General features: G+C 34.0%; 1 protein-coding gene across 1 annotated transcript in view; it reads left to right on the forward strand.

The window, feature by feature from the left end:
- LOC109062733 (leucine-rich repeats and immunoglobulin-like domains protein 3) overlaps positions 1 to 9,583 on the forward strand; it is a 30,880-nt gene extending 21,297 nt beyond the window's left edge. The window contains 10 exon segments of the mRNA XM_042721554.1: positions 180 to 343; positions 2,074 to 2,394; positions 3,623 to 3,904; positions 4,994 to 5,202; positions 5,205 to 5,451; positions 5,602 to 5,681; positions 6,752 to 6,956; positions 7,033 to 7,061; positions 7,096 to 7,234; positions 9,072 to 9,583. Of these exon segments, the coding sequence (XP_042577488.1) occupies positions 180 to 343; positions 2,074 to 2,394; positions 3,623 to 3,904; positions 4,994 to 5,202; positions 5,205 to 5,451; positions 5,602 to 5,681; positions 6,752 to 6,956; positions 7,033 to 7,061; positions 7,096 to 7,234; positions 9,072 to 9,262 (1,867 nt within the window). The 3' untranslated portion in view covers positions 9,263 to 9,583.
- Positions 9,584 to 19,403: the final 9,820 nt, after the last annotated feature.

A 19,403-nucleotide genomic window follows, 5' to 3' on the forward strand; every position in this document is an offset into this window, starting at 1 on the left:
GCTGCACATCGAGCAGCGGACGATGTCAAAGCCATGCATGAAATAATTACGCTACATGAGGAAAAAAGCATTGCTGGTTTGCGATTCGCTTCTCTTTTTTGCGTCGTGTGAAACGGCTTTAAAGCTGCGTAACACTCATGAACCTGCAGTGATTATTCACACGTCTCTCTCTCCGTCAGGCACCTGAACACCTCCAGCCTGCTGTGCGACTGCCAGCTCAAGTGGTTTTCTCCGTGGGTGGCCGAGCACGCTTTCCTTCCTCTGGTGAACGCCAGCTGCGCCCATCCACATCTGCTCAAGGGCAAAAGCGTCTTCGCCGTCGCCCAGGAGGAGTTTGTGTGCGGTGAGTTCATTTGCTCTTTTAAAACATCTTATTCATGATTCCATTTCCTGGAACTGCATAGAAGCGGTTCTGTTCATATTTACAATCAAAACTGTTGTGAATTTCACATAAAACTGTGTTTGTGTCCTTTTTTTAAAGAAATTAATATCAAGTGTGACAGTGATTTTACAAAAGATTTCTATTTCAAATAAATGCTGTTCTTTCGAACTTTCTTTTCATCCTGAAAAATAAAATGTAAAATTTATTTCAGCATTGATAATAATCAGAAATGTTTCTTGAGCAGCAAATCATCATATGAGAATGATTTCTGAAGATCATGTGACACTGAAGACTGGAGTAATGATGCTGAAAATACAGCTGCGCATCACAGAAATAAATTACAGTTTAACAGATATTCACAGAGAAAACATGTATTTTAGATTGGAATAATATTTCACAATATTACTGTATTATTTTTGACCAAATTAAAATAAGACTGGAGTAATGTCTGCTAAAAAAATCCAGCATTGCATCACAGGAATAAATTACATTTTACAATATATTCACATAGTCAACAGTTATATTAAATTATAATAATATTTCAATGTTTTTAATGTATTTTTGATGACAAAAAAATTATTATAATTAAAATATTTAGAATAAATTAAAATAAGACTGGAGTAATGGCTGCTAAAAAAATTCAGCTTTGCATCACAAGAATAAATTACATTTTACAATATATTCACATAGATAACACTTATATTAAATTGTAATAATATTTCAATGTTTTTAATTTATTTTTGATGACAAAAAAATTATTATAATTAAAATATTTAGAATAAATTAAAATAAGACTAGAGTAATGGCTGCTAAAAAAATCCAGCATTGCATCACAGGAATAAATTACATTTTACAATATATTCACATAGTCAACAGTTATATTAAATTGTAATAATATTTCAATGTTTTTAATGTATTTTTGATGACAAAAAATTATTATAATACATTAAAATATTTAGAATAAATTAAAATAAGACTAGAGTAATGGCTGCTAAAAAAATTCAGCTTTGCATCAAAGGAAAAAATTACATTTTACAATATATTCACCCTAGATAACACTTATATTAAATTGTAATAATATTTCAATGTTTTTAATGTATTTTTGATGACAAAAAATTATTATAAATTAAAATATTTAGAATAAATTAAAATAAGACTGGAGTAATGGCTGGTAAAAAAAATTCAGCTTTGCATCACAAGAATAAATTACATTTTACAATATATTCACATAGATAACACTTATATTAAATTGTAATAATATTTCAATGTTTTTACTGTATTTTTGATGACAAAAATTATTATAATACATTAAAATATATATTCACAAATTAAAATAAGACTGGAGTAATGTCTGCTAAAAAAATTCAGCTTTGCATCACAGGAATAAATTACATTTTACAATATATTCACATAGACAACAGTTATATTAAATTGTAATAATATTTCAATGTTTTTACTCTATTTTTGATGACAAAAAAAATTATTATAATTAAAATATTTAGAATAAATTAAAATAAGACTGGAGTAATGGCTGCTATAAAAAAATCAGCTTTGCATCACAGGAATAAATTACATTTTACAATATATTCACATAGTCAACAGTCATATTAAATTATAATAATATTTCACAATATTACTGTATTTTTAACATAATAAAACAATTGATATTTGATGCTTTTTGTGCTTCGCAGATGATTTCCCCAAACCCCAGATCACCGTGCAGCCCGAGACACAGTCAGCCATCAAAGGCACCAACGTGACGTTCGTCTGCTCCGCGGCCAGCTCCAGCGACTCCCCGATGACCTTCGCCTGGAAGAAAGACAACGAGATCCTGAACGACGCCGAGATCCATAACCAGGCTCACCTGCGCTCTCAGGTCAGCGAGGTCACCGAGTACACGACCACACTGCAGCTGCGCCACGTGGAGTTCACTAGTGAGGGCAGATACCAGTGCGTCATCTCCAACCACTTCGGCTCCTCGTACTCCACCAAAGCCAAACTCACCGTCCATAGTAAGTGTTCACACAATTACACTGCAAAAAATGATGTTCTTGCTTGGTATTTTTGTCTAAACATTCTTGAATCAAGATGCAATGAATTATCAAAATTTTGTTCGTTTTTGCTTAAAACAAGCAAAAATATCTGCCAGTGGGGTAAGAACAGTAATCTTAAATTAAAGCTTTTTGTCTCATTGACAGATATTTTTGCTTGTTTTAAGCAAAAACTAATACAATTTGGATCATTTTGGATAATTAAGTCATTTTAGCTGTCCAGGTAAATGCATCCTGATTCAAGAATTCTTAGATGTTTAAAGTAGAAAACAAGACAAAAATATTAAGGAAGAAAATCATTTTTTTGCGGTGTACATCCAGATGAAGTATTTATTGTTTACATTATCCCGAATCTGTTTAATAACCTACTATGTATCCCTCATAATGCATTCAAAATCTCTGCTAATTTCACATTATGTGTCCTTTTGGACCCGAAGAATCGTTATTTAACAGTCAAAACTTTGTATTTTTCAACTAAAGTCATATTGTATCTGAGCAGCAACTTCTCATTAATGAGTTAATGTGAAAAAAATCAACGTTTTGAATGACCCAGAAAAAACCATTACATTATAAATATATATATATATTAATTTTTATATATATAATTTTTATATTTATTTTCCCAAAAAAAATCATAAAATATAGACAAACCATATAAAAATATCTTTATATTATATATAGTATAGAATATATCATGTATGAAATTTATAAATTCCTTTGAATGTGTCTCATGAAATAAAAAAAAATACCAAATTACATTAAGTTATTTCTAACAAAACAGCATAAATATTATTATAAAAAGTTTTCAAACAAAATAAATCCATTTTTCTTGCATAAACTTTCACTTTCAGATGAAAAGGGATCAGTTTTTTATTCTGCAGTGGTTCATTAATAGGCAACATATTCATGTTCATCAACAAAATTCAGTTCTAAAAGTGTGCGAGGTATGGGGAAAATGCTAAATATATTAACAAAATGTTTTTGACACACAATTATAAACTCATTAATAATTTTACAAAATTATTTTTGTTGTCTGATTGTGCCTCGTGCATACTCGGGTCAAAAAGACCTGAACATATCAAATGGTTTTCCAGGTCAGAACTGTCCAGAATGGATGATGGAGGTTAATTGCAAAGTTGTATTTCCTTGAGTTTGCGAGAACAATCCCTAATCTGTTTTTCCCTCGCAGTGCTGCCGTACTTCACCAAAACGCCGATGGACCTGACGATCCGCGCCGGAGCCACCGCGCGCCTGGAGTGCGCCGCCAGCGGACACCCGTCTCCTCAGATCGCCTGGCAGAAGGACGGAGGCACGGATTTCCCTGCGGCCCGCGAGCGGCGGATGCACGTCATGCCGAGGGACGACGTGTTCTTCATCGTGGACGTGAAGACGGAGGACATCGGCGTGTACAGCTGCACTGCGCAAAACACCGCCGGCGCCGTCTCTGCTAACGCTACGCTAACGGTGCTGGGTAAGAGTTTGCATGTGCTTCTGAAAGAGTGACATTAAACCAAACCAAAATTAAAGATTTAATTTAGCTGTCAACTGAGGTGTGTGTATATATATATATATATATATATAGATATATATATATATATATATATATATATATATAGATATATATATGTTATGTGTGTGTGCGTGGTGTGTGTGTGTGTGTGGTGTGTGTGTATAAGCAAAAAAAGAATATATTATAAATAAATAAAAAAATGTAATAATCAATTATTCACATTTATTTAAACAACACTCTTAATAATAATTTATTTAATAATCAAATCTTGCATATAAAACATTTAAATGACATAAAGGCAGGTTTTATATCAACTTTTTAATTTTTGAAATATAATTATTTAAATATATATATTTAAATAATTAGAAAAACTTTATGACAGTTTTTCTATTAACTTTTTACTTAATTTTAGAATGTATATATAGATATATATATATCTATATATATATATATAAAATATTTTGGTCTTTTTTGTTTATTGTATAAAATTTTTTAAATATATATTTAAATAATTAAAATAAATTTTAATTATTATTTTATAAAATTTTAAAAATATATAAATATAAAATAAATAGAAAAACTTTATGCCAGTTTTTCTATCAACAATATCACATAATTAAATTTAAAAATTTAAAAAAATAATTGATCATAATATTTCATTATGTTATTTAATTATTATAATAATAATTATTTACCTCCTATATGTCTGCTGTGTCTTCTAATGCATGCATAAAATATTTTGGTGTTTTTGTGAATTGTATAAAAAAAAATTTTTTATTATAATTATAATATAGTGATCTGTCACACCGCATTAAAAACCACATTTATTGTTTGAGTTTTATGAAAAAAAATTACTATCAAAAATCAAAAAGCTACGAAGCTTATGGAATATATTAGACGCTAAACCTCAAGCACGACATCATTACTTCAATTCATTACACAAGCACAACAAAAATAAAAAAAAAAAAAAATACGATAATTTGGGAATTTCGTTGTTTGTGTAACTCGACTGCATCAGTGTGCATCAGCAGCGTCCCGTTCTTCCCGCAGAGACGCCGTCGTTCCTGCGTCCGCTGCTGGACCGTGTGGTGGTGAAGGGCGAGACGGCGGTGCTGCAGTGTATCGCGGGCGGCAGTCCTCCGCCTCGACTCAACTGGACCAAAGACGACAGTCCGCTGCAGGTGACCGAGCGACACTTCTTCGCCGCCGGGAACCAGCTGCTGATCATCGTGGACGCCGCGGACGGAGCAGGAACCACCCCACCTGCGAGATGTCCAACCCGCTGGGCACGGAGCGAGGGAACGTGCGTCTGGCCGTCCTGCCCAACCCAAACTGTGACTCGGGGCCGGCGGCCGGAGGGGCTCTGGGGCCGGAGGAGGACGGCTGGACCACGGTGGGCATCGTGATCATCGCTGTGGTGTGCTGCGTGGTGGGAACCTCGCTAGTGTGGGTCGTGATCATCTATCACACGCGCCGGCGCAACGAGGACTGCAGCGTCACCAACACAGGTGAAGAACTACATTACTGATGAAAAACTGAACTTCAAAGCTACTTGTGTTCAGCTTCTTCCCTCTGGATGGAGGTTTTTATTCCCGAGGTATAATACAAAGCATCTGTGATGTTTAACGCCACTTTCCGTTTTGTTGTCTCGTGTTTAGATGAGACGAATCTCCCGGCGGACATCCCGAGCTATCTGTCGTCTCAGGGAACGCTAGCGGAGCGTCAGGACGGGTACATGGCGTCTGAGAGTACACGCCCAGACAAAAACACAAACAGCAACACAACGCCCTGCTTCAAAAACACAGAAAAAAAACATAAACAATAACACACATGCTAAATTCACATACAAAAAAAAAAACTTAAAAAACAGCACATATGGGAAATTTAAAGTAAAAAAAAAAAGTTATGGTTGGCAGAAATCTACTGCAAGAAAATACAGCGTAGATGAACTGAAATATAAATACTGAAGTAGTGTTATACCAAATTACTGAAATCAGTATTTTACCGGTATTATATACTGAGTAGGCTTATTATAGTCAACTAAAACAAAAAGGTTACTTGCTTATAAAGAAAATTAAATTAAATAAATTAAAATAAAATGTCATTATTTTATCTAGATGCCAAAGCAACATTTTAGATTTTTTTTAATTTATTTTGATAAACTAAAAAACTAAAACTAAATAAAAACTATATATATATATATCTATAAAAAAAATTATTTTTCAAATTTTTAAAAATTAAAATGGAACAACAAAAACAAAACGGAATATGCGAATTCTAAATATTAATAAAAACTATTAAACATATATATATCGATAATATATAAGTATAAATATATATCTATATATATCTATATAGAATATATATAAAAAACTAAATATGGCACAAAAAATAACAAGATAATTTCTCAAATTAAAAAAAAAAAAAATAAAAATAAAAACTTATAAAAAAAAACAAAAAATTAATAAAAAATATATTATGGTATCTCAGTTATAAAAAACCCATACACTAAAAAAAAAAAAAATATAACAGTACAGTCATAACTAACAAGAAAAAACTAAGAGTACACAGTTGTTGAGATGAAAAATCATTAAATGTAAATTTCACTTCTAAAAGTATTACAGTACAGTGTTTTGCTGTAAAATATGATGAAATGGCTCATTTTTATTACAGATCTATTTTTCATTTTCATTCATCATATGGGAATGTCAACTGACACTTTACACTCTTACGATGATCAAAAAAAAAAACTACACACTACAAAATACACACCTATAAAAAACATTCTCCTGTTGAATTTAAAGTCAGTCTTACACTGAGGACGGGAGATTTTTTTACCGTAGTATTTATGATACCGTTTCTCCTCCCGTAGGCCTCTGCCAGCTGGACACAGGAAGTGAGGCGGACATGGAGGCGGCAATCGACCCCCTGCTGTGCCATTATCAGGGGCCGGTGGGTTCTCTGCTGAGACGGAGCCCCCGCTACAGCCCCGATCTGCAGGACACCTTCAGCGGTGAGAGACGCAGACACGCACAGGACACTCGTCTGCGTCTGCGTGATTAATCCTGACCTCTTCCTCTCTCGTGCAGCGTGTGCGTCAGAGCAGCGGCAGCAGGAAGTGTGAGTTCTACAGAAGTTTTAAGGAAGTACAGCAGAAGTGTGATCTGTTCTACACCTGCAGCTCCGCCCTCGAGTCCTTCGATCACATGATGATGCAGCTGGGTGACACTTCCTGTGTGGAGGACTGTGAGAGAGGAGAGTGCGTTCTGGGCTCCTCGGCATCATATATGGGTGAGTCTGAGATAGATATAATATTTTCACTTCACATTTATCAAACAGGAAACACGAGCAGTAATCATGAGAATGCTTCAAAGTAACACAAATATGCTTTTCATTCACATGACAATACAATCACATATAAACATTATTTATTACATTTATTAAAATAAAAAATATATATATTTTTTATTAAACAAATAAACCTTAATGAATGTTTATTTTTAATAAATTAACAGCAATAAGCTACAAAACCATAAACATATTTTTGTAATGAAAAATAATATTTAAAACAAAATCATATTTAAAATAATATATTTATAATTTTCACAATTATTATTTATAATTAATTTTAAGAAAATCATCTAGTTGCCATGTAAATATTTTTTAGTTGTGACTTGTTTTGCTAAAATAAATAAGTAAAATAAAAATTAAATAAAATGGAAAAGAAAAAAATACAAATCATACAAACATGCTACTAAGTCACTAAAATTTAAACTAAAATTAAAATGAAAAATAAAAACTAATTGAAAATATTAATGCAATGTTATAGTAACATATTTTTTCATCTAGTTGCCAAGGCAACATTTCTCTTTTTTTTCTTTTTTTTGTGACTTGTTTTACTAAAATAAATAAAACTAAAGCTAAAATAAAAATTTATAAAAACTATATAGCAAAAAAAAAAAAAATACAAATCACATAACTAAGTTCCTAAAATTTAAATAAAATGAAAAAAAAAAAAACAAAATAAAAATATAATTCAAAATCTTACTCAGTCTAAATAATCCAAAAAAAAAAACTCACACTGAACACATAACACAGACAGTGGCAACAAGACAATGTTCAAATGCATTTTTAATCATAATAAATAAATGTAACAATAAGTAATAATCGTTATAACAGTATTAGAATAGAATAGAAAGCCTTTATTGTCATTGTACGAAATTAGTTGATTAAATGTAATCATTTACATTTTTATTTATTTATATTAATTTATAAAATTTTAAAAACTATATTAATTAAATCAAATAATTTACACAGGACCTACAATGAAAAATACTTCTAAAGCATTTATTAATTTTAGTGTTCATTTCAGCATTCACTATTACAATAATTAAATCAACAGGTGTATCTGTTAACTCTTTCCCCGCCAAACACAGAATTTTTTCATGTTTTCACTGTTATACACTAGGGGGCGCTATTACGCATCTCCTGAACGAGTCTAGAATCACTCGATCAAAAACACAGACGAGGAAGACGCAGAAACGAGCGATCTCTTATGTAAGCACATGCATATGATCATCAACACTAACCGCGTATAAATGAAAACTGCATAAAGTTAGCGAGTGAAGCGTGGATCCAGAAAGTGTGCAAGCTTTGGGAGAACTGATGGAAGACATCTACTGCAGCTTCGCTTTGATAATATTACTGAATATGATCCAGATGTAGTATCTGATAAAAATTTTGCTTTTTTTATGAAACCTACCGACATAAAAAAAATCAATGCTTGAAGCTAGAATAAAACAGATTTTATTTGTTTGAAAGTAGAGGGTGTTTATTTTAATGTATTGCGTGTTCAGATATTCATACAACAAAATAATCTGGGGGCCATGCAATTTTAGTGAAAATCAGCAAAAACTCTGGCGGGGAAAGAGTTAATGTTATTCAATGGAGCTGAGATAACATGAACTAACAATCAACAACTTATCAAAGATTAATAAATGCTGAGTCACGTATTGCTCGTTGTTAATGTTAGTGAATGCATTAATTTATAGGACCTTACTGTGAAGCTAGTTTTATGGTTTGAGCTGCTAACACTGATGTTAATGACAGCGTGTGTCTGTGATCTCAGGGACGTTCGGGAAAGCGCCGTGGCGGCCGCAGCAGGAGCTCTGCGCTCATAACGCCGTCATCCTTCACGAGAATCCGTACGCAGCGCTTCACGCCGACTCGGACCTGGACTCGGAGCGTGCGAGCGTTTACGAGCAGCCACTCGATCACAGGACGATAGAGAGCTTTCCCTCGTCACCGCTGGGCTCTTAGCGCCTTCGACAGGAGGACGACCAAAGACCAGAAACGCTCTACCTCAAGAAAGGAGCTGCGACTGAATGTAAATGACACGTTTGTACAGAAAAACAGATTATATACATTTTATACGAAATTATATTTTGTAAATTAATAGTGTAAATATGACCCTTATTTTTCCTACTCTTTTCCTGTAAATGTACGCCTGAGTCAGATATATGCAACCCATTCGAGGACTAGTTAATGATGTTTATGATGTTTATTCCGCTTTGGCTTTTGCTTTGAATAAAGCACCATTTGCACAAACTAGTACACAATAAACATTCCCGTGAGCTGCTACACGTGAACGCATGTGTCATCTTTATACGCTTCATTTTTGATGTGCTTTTATTTCCTTATGGGATCAGGTTTAGAAAAATGTAGCGCTGCATCAGTGTCTCAGCAATGGATGCTCTGCAGTGAATGGGTGCCGTCAGAACAAGAGCTGATAAAAACATCACAAGTAATCCACAGCACTCCAGTCCATCAGTTAACATCTGGAGAAGACAAAAGATGAAACAAATCCAGCATTAAGACGTTTTTTAATCAGTTACAACGATCTCCCATTGAAACTGACAAAGCAAGTTTTAAAGTCAACATGAAACCGCTTTTGCAACCTGTAAACGTATTTCTGAGTAAAACCAATGTTTGGCAAGAAACAAACGATATTTTCTTTGCTCTAGCTCAAACAAGGTCATGGGTTCGATTCTCAGGAAATACACTTGATTAAATTGATTATATCTTGAATGCAGTGGAATCTGCTTTAGATAAAAGCGTCTGCTAAATGCATACATGCAAAATGCAGGATGGGACTTGATTTTATCCATGATGAATTGCATAATTTAATTAGAAAAATGATTAGATGATGACAAGATCCTTTTTGACATTTAGTGTTTTTGTTGTTGTTTTTTTTGTATTAATGTGATACTATTATAGTTCAATTAATATTACAAATCCGTTTTTATATTTGAATTTTAATCGACAGTTTGTTTTGTGATTTTTTTTTTATTTATTTTTTTTGTAGTTTTTCAGACGTATCGATATAATTTTAATTAAAAAAATTAAATTTTTCATGCATTTAATTTTTTTACTATTTTTATAAAAAAAATTGCATTTAATTTTTACTTAATTTTATTAAAAAAAATATATATATTTATTTTTAGTATTTATTTAAGTTAAGCTAAATTAAAATGAAAAATGTTGCCTTGGCAACTAGTAGAAATTCTTTTTATATTAAAGTTAATGTTGAAGTAAAAACGGTTTTATTTATAGTAACCCTGCACTGATGGACCGTTCATCACAGTAAGAACAACTGAAGTCCATTTAGCTGCACATTGCTGTGTATTTTTTAATGCAGCAGGTATTTAAAGCCGTTAAACACGAAAGCAGCGTCTCGATCAAAGCATTTCGAGTCGAGAAGCGTTTCATTTCAATCGCGGCCAACAAAGAGTTTCCTGGCAAAAAAAAAAAACGTGAGAATGACTGGAATTCCAAAATAATTCCCCCACTTTGATTTTGGCTCCAGTGAAACTAGACAGGAAATCAACTATTTCTCAGACCACCGGCGGATTTTCCCTGATCCTGCGTCGGCCGAGGAGCATCTGAACGTGACCCGGCGCTGGAGCGGCTGACCTCAGATCAGCTGAAGGCCCAGAGTTTACCTCCCACTCTGTGACTAAGCAGAGCAAATGGATTTCACATGCCTGCCTCTTATCTCTATTTCAGAGCCGATTGGTCCTCATTGTTGCCAGATGTTGCAGCGTGGACGCAGATGTTGAGATAATTGATGACCGGCAGAGTCGTTTAGCTCTCATTAACCCATCTGCAGAGCATCTCAGGATCTGATTCTGTCTGAGGATGCTTTCTTATTGCACTGAAATCTTCATCCATCCTTTAGACGATGTGAAACAGATGTTCTTTATGGTACAGATGTTGCTGTAAATCTGCAGGAATGTTCAGCGCTGATCTTCACAGTGAGAAAGAGACGCTGGAATCTCGCTGCGGTTTCTTGTAAACTGGCGGCGCAGGTGGGAATGTGAGAGTTTCTGGGAAGATCTATAACACCAGAAAGAAGGACGGGATAAAAACTGATAATAAATAATACTTGAACCTATAAGCTGTGACAGAAATCAACTTTTCCATTAAGGAAAATTAAGTTCAATAGATTTCCAGGGCGTTTTTACCCTTAATGTAGGCTTTAACAGCTTGAAATGTAAATGCATGTAGTTATTCATTAAATAAGACATTATAGGGCTGTTAGCAATCAAATTAAATCGAAAGTGGCATTAGTTGTATTTAAATCTCAGAGATGCCATGAACGTGTTTACACTGCAGTTGCAGCTGCGTAGTGTTACAAAATTAATGCTTTAAATATTGAATATGTTTAATGTACAAACATGGAATTTAATTATTGGCTTGATTTAAACATAAAACTAAAACCACCAGTAGGTGGCGGCAAGTTGCTGTCTTAATGAGTGAGTCACTGATTCATGATTCATTTAAAATGGTTCATTTATTCTGGAATGAAGCAAGTCGCTGTGTTTATGAATGAGTCACTGAATCTTTAACTCACTCAATTTGTTCAAAAACTCAGAATCATTCAGGAATGAAGCAAGTCATACTGTCTTTATGAATGAGTCACTGAATCTTTAACTCAACTCAATTTGTTCAAAAACTCTGAATCGTTCAGGAACGAAGCAAGTCATACTGTCTTTATGAATGAGTCACTAAATCTTTAACTCACTCAATTTGTTCAAAACCTCTGAATCGTTCAGGAATGAAGCAAGTCATACTGTCTTTATGAATGGCTCATTGAATTGTTGACTCATTCAATTCATCCAAAAAGCTGAATCATTCAGAAACAAAGCAAGTGACTGTCTTAACGAATACTTCACTGAATCATTTATTCACTCGATTTGTTCAAAATGTTGAATCATACTGGCAAAAAAGGAAGCCACTACTGTCTATATTCATGAGTCATTGAATCATTAACTCACTCGATTCGTTCAGAAATGTTGAAACATTCATGAGCATGCATAATCGGAGACACAGCGGTTTTTGTTGATGGGAAAGAGCAAAAACTGTCGATACTGACAATATAGCTTATCTGTAATTAATTTATTATCCACCTCTGGATAAAGTATAACTGTTGATTTTATGAGAAGGACAAACGAGTCTGAACTTGAACAGCTTTGATCAGATAGTAATAGTTCAACACTAATGACGCTCGAGCTGAGGATCAGGGTAAATGTTTGAATGTGTCTGTGTTTAGACTGTGTGCAGTGAGACGCGAGCGTTTCGATTCCAGGTGCTTTCCACTCCTCCAGCTGCGACGACTTCACATTCTTTCTCTGTACGTGCTGAAAGACGGAGAGAAGGAGAGAGAGACGTTCACTGCTGTAGTTTCAGTGTGGTTCTGCTTCACTGCAGGCACCCAACACTGTTTGTTTTCAAACAGAGTTCATGAACACGCCCCCGTCTGCCATTGGTCAGACCTATTTATAGCTCCGCCCCCACACTCAAAACCAGCTCAACTGATGTTTGGAGTATTTTCATCCACATAAAAACAGCTGGAATGCAGGACAGCGATGTTGATCATAAGTGAGTGGAGATGAAACACAGTTTAGATCAGAGCTGTGGGGAAATTAAACCAGTTTTACTCTCCAGTATTCACAGTCGAATGACAATATAAACTGACTTGACTACCCTGGGAACAAATTTAGGTTATAAAAATGTGGGAGCATTGATTTTACGTCTTTATGTCCAGTTTTCATATCATGATTAGAATGTTATTTAAATGTTGCAAAAACCTTTCTTAGAACATGTATCAAGTACAAATAAGAACACTGGATGTTTTGAGAATGCTGATCTCATAACTTTTTCTCAATGTTATGTGAATGTATATAAAATATTAATAAGGTTACAAGAACATTCCATAATCATTACCTTAAGAACATTATGTGCTAACATTTATATATATAATTTATTTTTTATTTTTTTGTGGTCATGTGAATGTTAAAGTAACATTCCATTTCATCACTTTGAAACTATGAAGAGAATGTTACATTTGAATGTTCTCTGAACATTCTAAAACAAGTTGCAACATTTAAAAAACATTAGATGGAAACACAAAACTACAAAAAAACAGAAAAAAAATACAAAATAAATTTTTTTTGTGTTAACATTTTGATAACATTATTTAAAGCCAGATAATTCCCCAGCTAAATATCTTAACATTTAATTTAAGTTATAAAAATGTTATTTATGAATACTCTCTAAACGTTGAAACGCCTTGTTTTTAAAATGTTAATTAATAAACAAATAAGAACATTGGATGTTTGGAGAAGGTTGATCTCATAACGTTTCCTCAATGTTATGAGAACGTATATCAAATATTAATACGTTTACAAGAATATTCCATAATTATTACTTTAAGAACGTTATGTCCTAACATCTACATAAATCTTTTAAAGAACATTCTCTGTTAGCTGGAGTAGCTTGTCTGAAATGAAGCCATGCACACTGATTAAATCAAGAATCAGATCTGAAGAATCAGAGATTCATGAGCGGTTAATGAGCGCTGAATCCGTCAGGTGTGGTCGTGTAGATCATGTTTGCATGAACACATAACACTTTCCCTCTGCAGATCGTACGGTGATTTTATCCCCAGATTCGCGGCCCACCCAGAAGAGTCGCACAAGCCGTTTTTATGTGCTCACAGACGTTCCTCTGTTGGTTTATCGGAGCTCAGCCAACTCACATATACTGTCACACGCAGCGGATTCTCTCCCGCTTCCAAGCCAAATTAGCACCATCCAAGAAGAAATCAGACTCCAGAAATAAAAGAGTCAATATGCAGTTGATTTGAGTTGCCGTCGCACTGGCTCTCATAACAAAGATCTCCTGATGTTTTCCAGACGCTCTGGAACGAGGCTCCATCATCTCAGCTTCAGATGATGCCAGCGAGAGCTTCAGAAACACAAAGACAATCATCACGGCAGTAATTCAGCGTTCTGTCATCACTTACTTACTCAGAGACGCGTTTAAGAGACGTTCAGAAGGATGTCCAAGCTGCTCTCTCACAAACACTGAAGGCTGATGCTGAATAATACTATAAAAACAAAAAGCCAAAATCCAAAAAAAAAATCCTCACAATATCCCCCTCCTCCTATTGGAATAGATTTATGGGCTATATGATCATGATACTTTCATTCATTTATTATTTTTTTAATTTATCTTATGATAGTTTTTTTTGTCTTATGATATTTATATTTTGATATGATACTTTTTAATTTGTTTCTATGATACATTAATGATTTCATCTTACTTTAATTCGATTTTTATATATTTACCGTACTTGTGATATTTTTCTAGAAAAGTATACTTTACATCCCATTTCAAGATACTTGTATTGTCACATTATACATTTTTGATACTTTTGATATATATATATTTATATTTTATGTTTTCATATTTTTAAGATGCTTTTATATATTTAGATATAGTTGATATTTTTATGGTTTTATTGTTATTTATATTTTAAATTGCCTGATTTTATGTTTTTATGATTCATTACACTTTATTATAATTTTTTGTTTTAGATTTTTATATATATAAATAATATATAATCAATTATATATATATTTTTTGGTCTTTTAGAGCTTGACATTCCCTTTCATTCAAACAGCAGCATGAACATTCAGCTAAACATCGCTCCACTGAAGTAAATAATACAGTGAAGTAAATGGTGACAGAATGAATATTTTTGGGGTGAATTATGCATTTTAGAGAGACTGAAGGTACATTGATCAGTGTGTTTTAGAAAAGAGCGCATCGGATGACATGTGAGCACCTGGTTCACTGTGTGTGTGTGTGTGTGTGTGTGTGTGTGTGTGTGTGTTAATGTTCCTGCAGAGGCTGAAAGACTGTTATTACACTAATGGCGTGGTAATGTTGGTTTTCCGGACTCGTGTGATTGTTACCAAACCTGCTGTTCTGAACACAGGTGGACGATTCACTCTCTAACAGCACTAAACGTCCTTTCACATTAGTGTGCCTTAACATAAACCTACTATAATACAGTTACACTGGAAAGAAATAGATTAATTGCATTAAAGAGACAGGTCACCCAAAAATGCCCAGTCTCTCACCTTCATGTCATTCCAAACCTGTACAAGTTAAAAACTTCTACTGAACACAAAAGAAGATATTTTGAAGAATGTTAGGAAGCAAACAGTTGACGGTAGCCATTGACTTCCATATTTTTTTTTACCATACTGTGGAAGTCAATGGGGACCAAGAGAGTTTGGTAACCAAAACTTTTGTATTGACACTTGAAAAGTCTCAAGTGCATGCACACACACACACACACACACACACACACACAATTCTAATGCCCAGATTTAACTCCAAGACTGTTACACACACACACACACACACACACAATGTTCTTGGTGTGTTTTAAGGCCCAGATGGTTCTTCAAGTCTGTGAGCTGCTGCACTTCAAACACTGTAATTAACAATCACACATGCAAAACACACGCTCAACGCTGTTAATCACCCTCACAGACCTGCTCACACACACACACACACACACACACACAAACAAAGCTTCGCTAATCAAGTTCTGAACATCCAGTTTTTAAAAAATACTGTAGAAATATTTTTTTTTCTTGGTCATGTGAATGTTAAAGTAACATTCCATTTCATCACTTTGAAACTATGAAGAGAATGTTACATTTAAAACAAGTTGCAAACATTAGAAGGACACATCCAACTACAACATTACAACATTAACACAAAAAAAACAACCATAAACAAAAAAAAAATCCATGAACCACGTAGAAAATGTTTTTACGTTAACGTTATGAGGACATTAATAAAGTCTAAATAATTCCCCAGCTAACAATAATGTTTTGCTTATGTTTAATGTTATAATTTTTTTTGTTATATTCTTGGTTTAATGAACATTAATGGAACATGCAAACATTATGGAAATGCTATTTATGAATGTTCTCTGAAACAATTAAAAAATGTTACACAAGCATCCAACTAAAACATTCTGTTTTTGTGATGACATTTAAGAACAGAACTAGAGAGCAGCTGAATGAGCGTTCTATTAGAAACAACGAACTAACTCAGTGATGGTGGTTAATGTGCTTCAGTTCAGTCTTGTGAGGGAGATGTGCTCGAGTTTTGATTTGCACAGTAGGTTTGCATTCTGCATCAGATCAGATCAGATCAGGCGTTTTTCAGTCTGTCAGGATGGTGTTACTGTCAGTCTGTTTGCTCGAGTTTGATTGCACTGTTTAAAGATCAGGCGTTTAGAAGCCTTCTTCAGTCTGTCTCACAAAGCATTCGTTCACAAACGTGGTTTGTGGGGGGAGGAAACTTGCAAACATCTGCATTTTCCATCAGAAGTGGTTTGTGGGGCTGGTTTAGAGGGGCTCGAGGAACCGTGAAAACATTCAAGCGACAGGCCAGAGAAAATAATTCTTCATCAGCGCTCGTGTGCAGACAAACATCATCATCTTCAGCTCAGACGTTCCCCAAGTCAGCCAAAAAATTAAACAGGATTTCTGTGTGTAGTGTCTGCTGGGAATGTCTGGCAGTATGAAGCTTCTTCTGCCCAAAATAAATAACTGCTGCGCCGCCAGACGCCTGCTGACGACCAATCAGAGGCTCCGCCCCCCGCACCACGAGCAGCCAATCACAGCGCTCTGCCTGAAAGCGCACAAAACAGAGTGGAACAGCACACTCTTGTGATCCCCGATGTTCACTAGAGAGTGGAGTGAAGGCTGCTGGTGAGTGAGAATAAGACTCGAACACTGCATTCAGCACACAGACACACACACGCGCTCGCTGAAGAGTGTGAAGAACAAAGAGGCTTTCTTGTGAGAACAAAAATGTTCCTTTAGCGCCATCTGGTGGAAACCAGGACTACTGCGATCAAAAACACCCTGACCTGTGTTCACAATAGAATAGTGTAGTCTTTTATTGTGTAAATAAACTATTATTTTAAATAATAAACTCTCTCTCTCTCTCTCTCTCTCTCTCTCTCTCTCTCTAAAAATAAATATATATATATATACACACAGAAATATTTATATATAAATAAGTAAATAACATACAGTATAGTTATTATACATTAAAATAATATTTAAAAAAAAAAATAAATAAATAAATAAAAAAAATAAATAAACAAAAATATATAACAAATGCCATCAAAAAAAACATTCATTCACTCATAAATAAAAAATAAGAAAAAATAAAACAATACATTCATTCATTCATTCATTATTAAAAAATAAATGCATTACTTATTAATTAAATAACTACATAAACATCTATAAATATTTAATATTTATAATATCAATATTGATAAAATATCAGACATAGGACATGAAAGATAATTATGTATATATATAAAAAAAATGCATTAAGTCTTCAAATATTTATTATATAATCATATAAAGGAATATTTTGATAAAATACACAAAATGAATGTGTGTGTATAAAATATATATTAATATCAAATATAATTTTTTTTTAAACAATGCAAGATTTATGTATAATGTATGTACATGTGTAATCTAAAATTAATAAATATATGAGTGAATTATATATGCATATGTAAGAGTTTTAAAGTCTTCAAACGTTTCTACACAAAGTAGATTCATACGCTGTGTTGTTTTGGAGGTCAGACGACACGCTGTTGTTTCTGTGATGCAGTGATTAGTGCACTCATTAGTGTGTTTACTTTAGTGACTCTTCATTACTGACGGCCTGATTAGAGGCAGCAGGAGCGGTGACCTTTGACCTGGTGTCTCCCGTCTCTGCTGGTAATGACAGTGAGGGTCAGGAGGCTAATGAACCTCCCGCTGATATCAGGTTAATGAGCGTCTCTGTTTGATCAGAGAGAAGCGTCGCTGTTAATAAGCCTGCAGTGTTTGTGTTTACTCGAAGACTAAACCTCCAGAAACTTCATTCATTCTGTTGGTTTCATGAGGAATGGTTTGGTGGCCTCGTCCTCCTTTAGACAGATGAATGTGTGTGTTTGCTGTCTCTGGTCCCCTCACGTCTCGTGGGTCTGCTGTCCTTGCTGGAGATCAGGATAGATGAATCCGTTCTGCTCCACGTCTCCTGCAGCGAGAAGATCATCAGGGACTCCAGAGTATTCGGGGTCGAGTGGGGGGTCAAGTCGGTCACCTCGATGACTTTGAGCAGGACGTCCAGCAGTAGATATCACCCTGCGTCCATGAAACACTTACAAAAAATATCCAAGAATACCATGGTAATTCTAGGGGCTCAGTGGAAAAAATGAGAAAAATGTTTTAAAAAAGTTTTGTTAAATGATTAGTTAATAAAACATTTATTTAAAAAATAAATAAAATTGATTAAAACACATATTTTAAAAAAAAATAATAATATCACTGCAAATTATTTCTGTCTGTAGAAATAAATCGCATTACTGTAATTTACACGATTCACCACAGGAGGGCGATGAAAGTCGAAATATAAATTTATATTACAGATGTAAAATATATTTACAGTAAATTAAAGGGTTAATTTGACACGTTTTTCTGCTTCTCATGGTAATCGACAGTTTAATAAATATTAAATAAATGCAAAATAATTTAATGTTTTTCCATGACTAGAATTAAAGATGTAGAAATAAACAGCAGCAGTGTAATTCTCACCATTCACCACAGGAGGGCGCTCAGCTATAACTATATATTTCTACTGAAGAAAAGGGCGGCTTTCCAGATGATTTATTGTTGCAAAGGGTCGGGATTAATATATAAAATTATATGAAATCAATGCAAACTAATTTAGTGCAATGTTTTCCTCTAACTCGCGTTATATCTGCAGAAATAAATCGCATTAATGTAATTCACACGATTCACCACAGGAGGGCGATGAAACTCGAATTCTAAATGTATATTACAATGTAAAATATCTTTATAGTAAATAAAATGGGTGGTTTGACAGGTTTTTCCTGGTTTCATAGTAAATAATTTATTAAATATTAATGCAAAATGAGGTTTTCCTCTGGCTAGATATAAAGACGTAGAAATATAATTCATACAGTTTGGTTACGTTCGTGTGACTCGCTTTTTAA

This window comes from Cyprinus carpio, chromosome B4, assembly GCF_018340385.1.
Source record: "Cyprinus carpio isolate SPL01 chromosome B4, ASM1834038v1, whole genome shotgun sequence".
In the NCBI taxonomy this organism is placed as follows: Eukaryota; Metazoa; Chordata; class Actinopteri; order Cypriniformes; family Cyprinidae; genus Cyprinus; species Cyprinus carpio.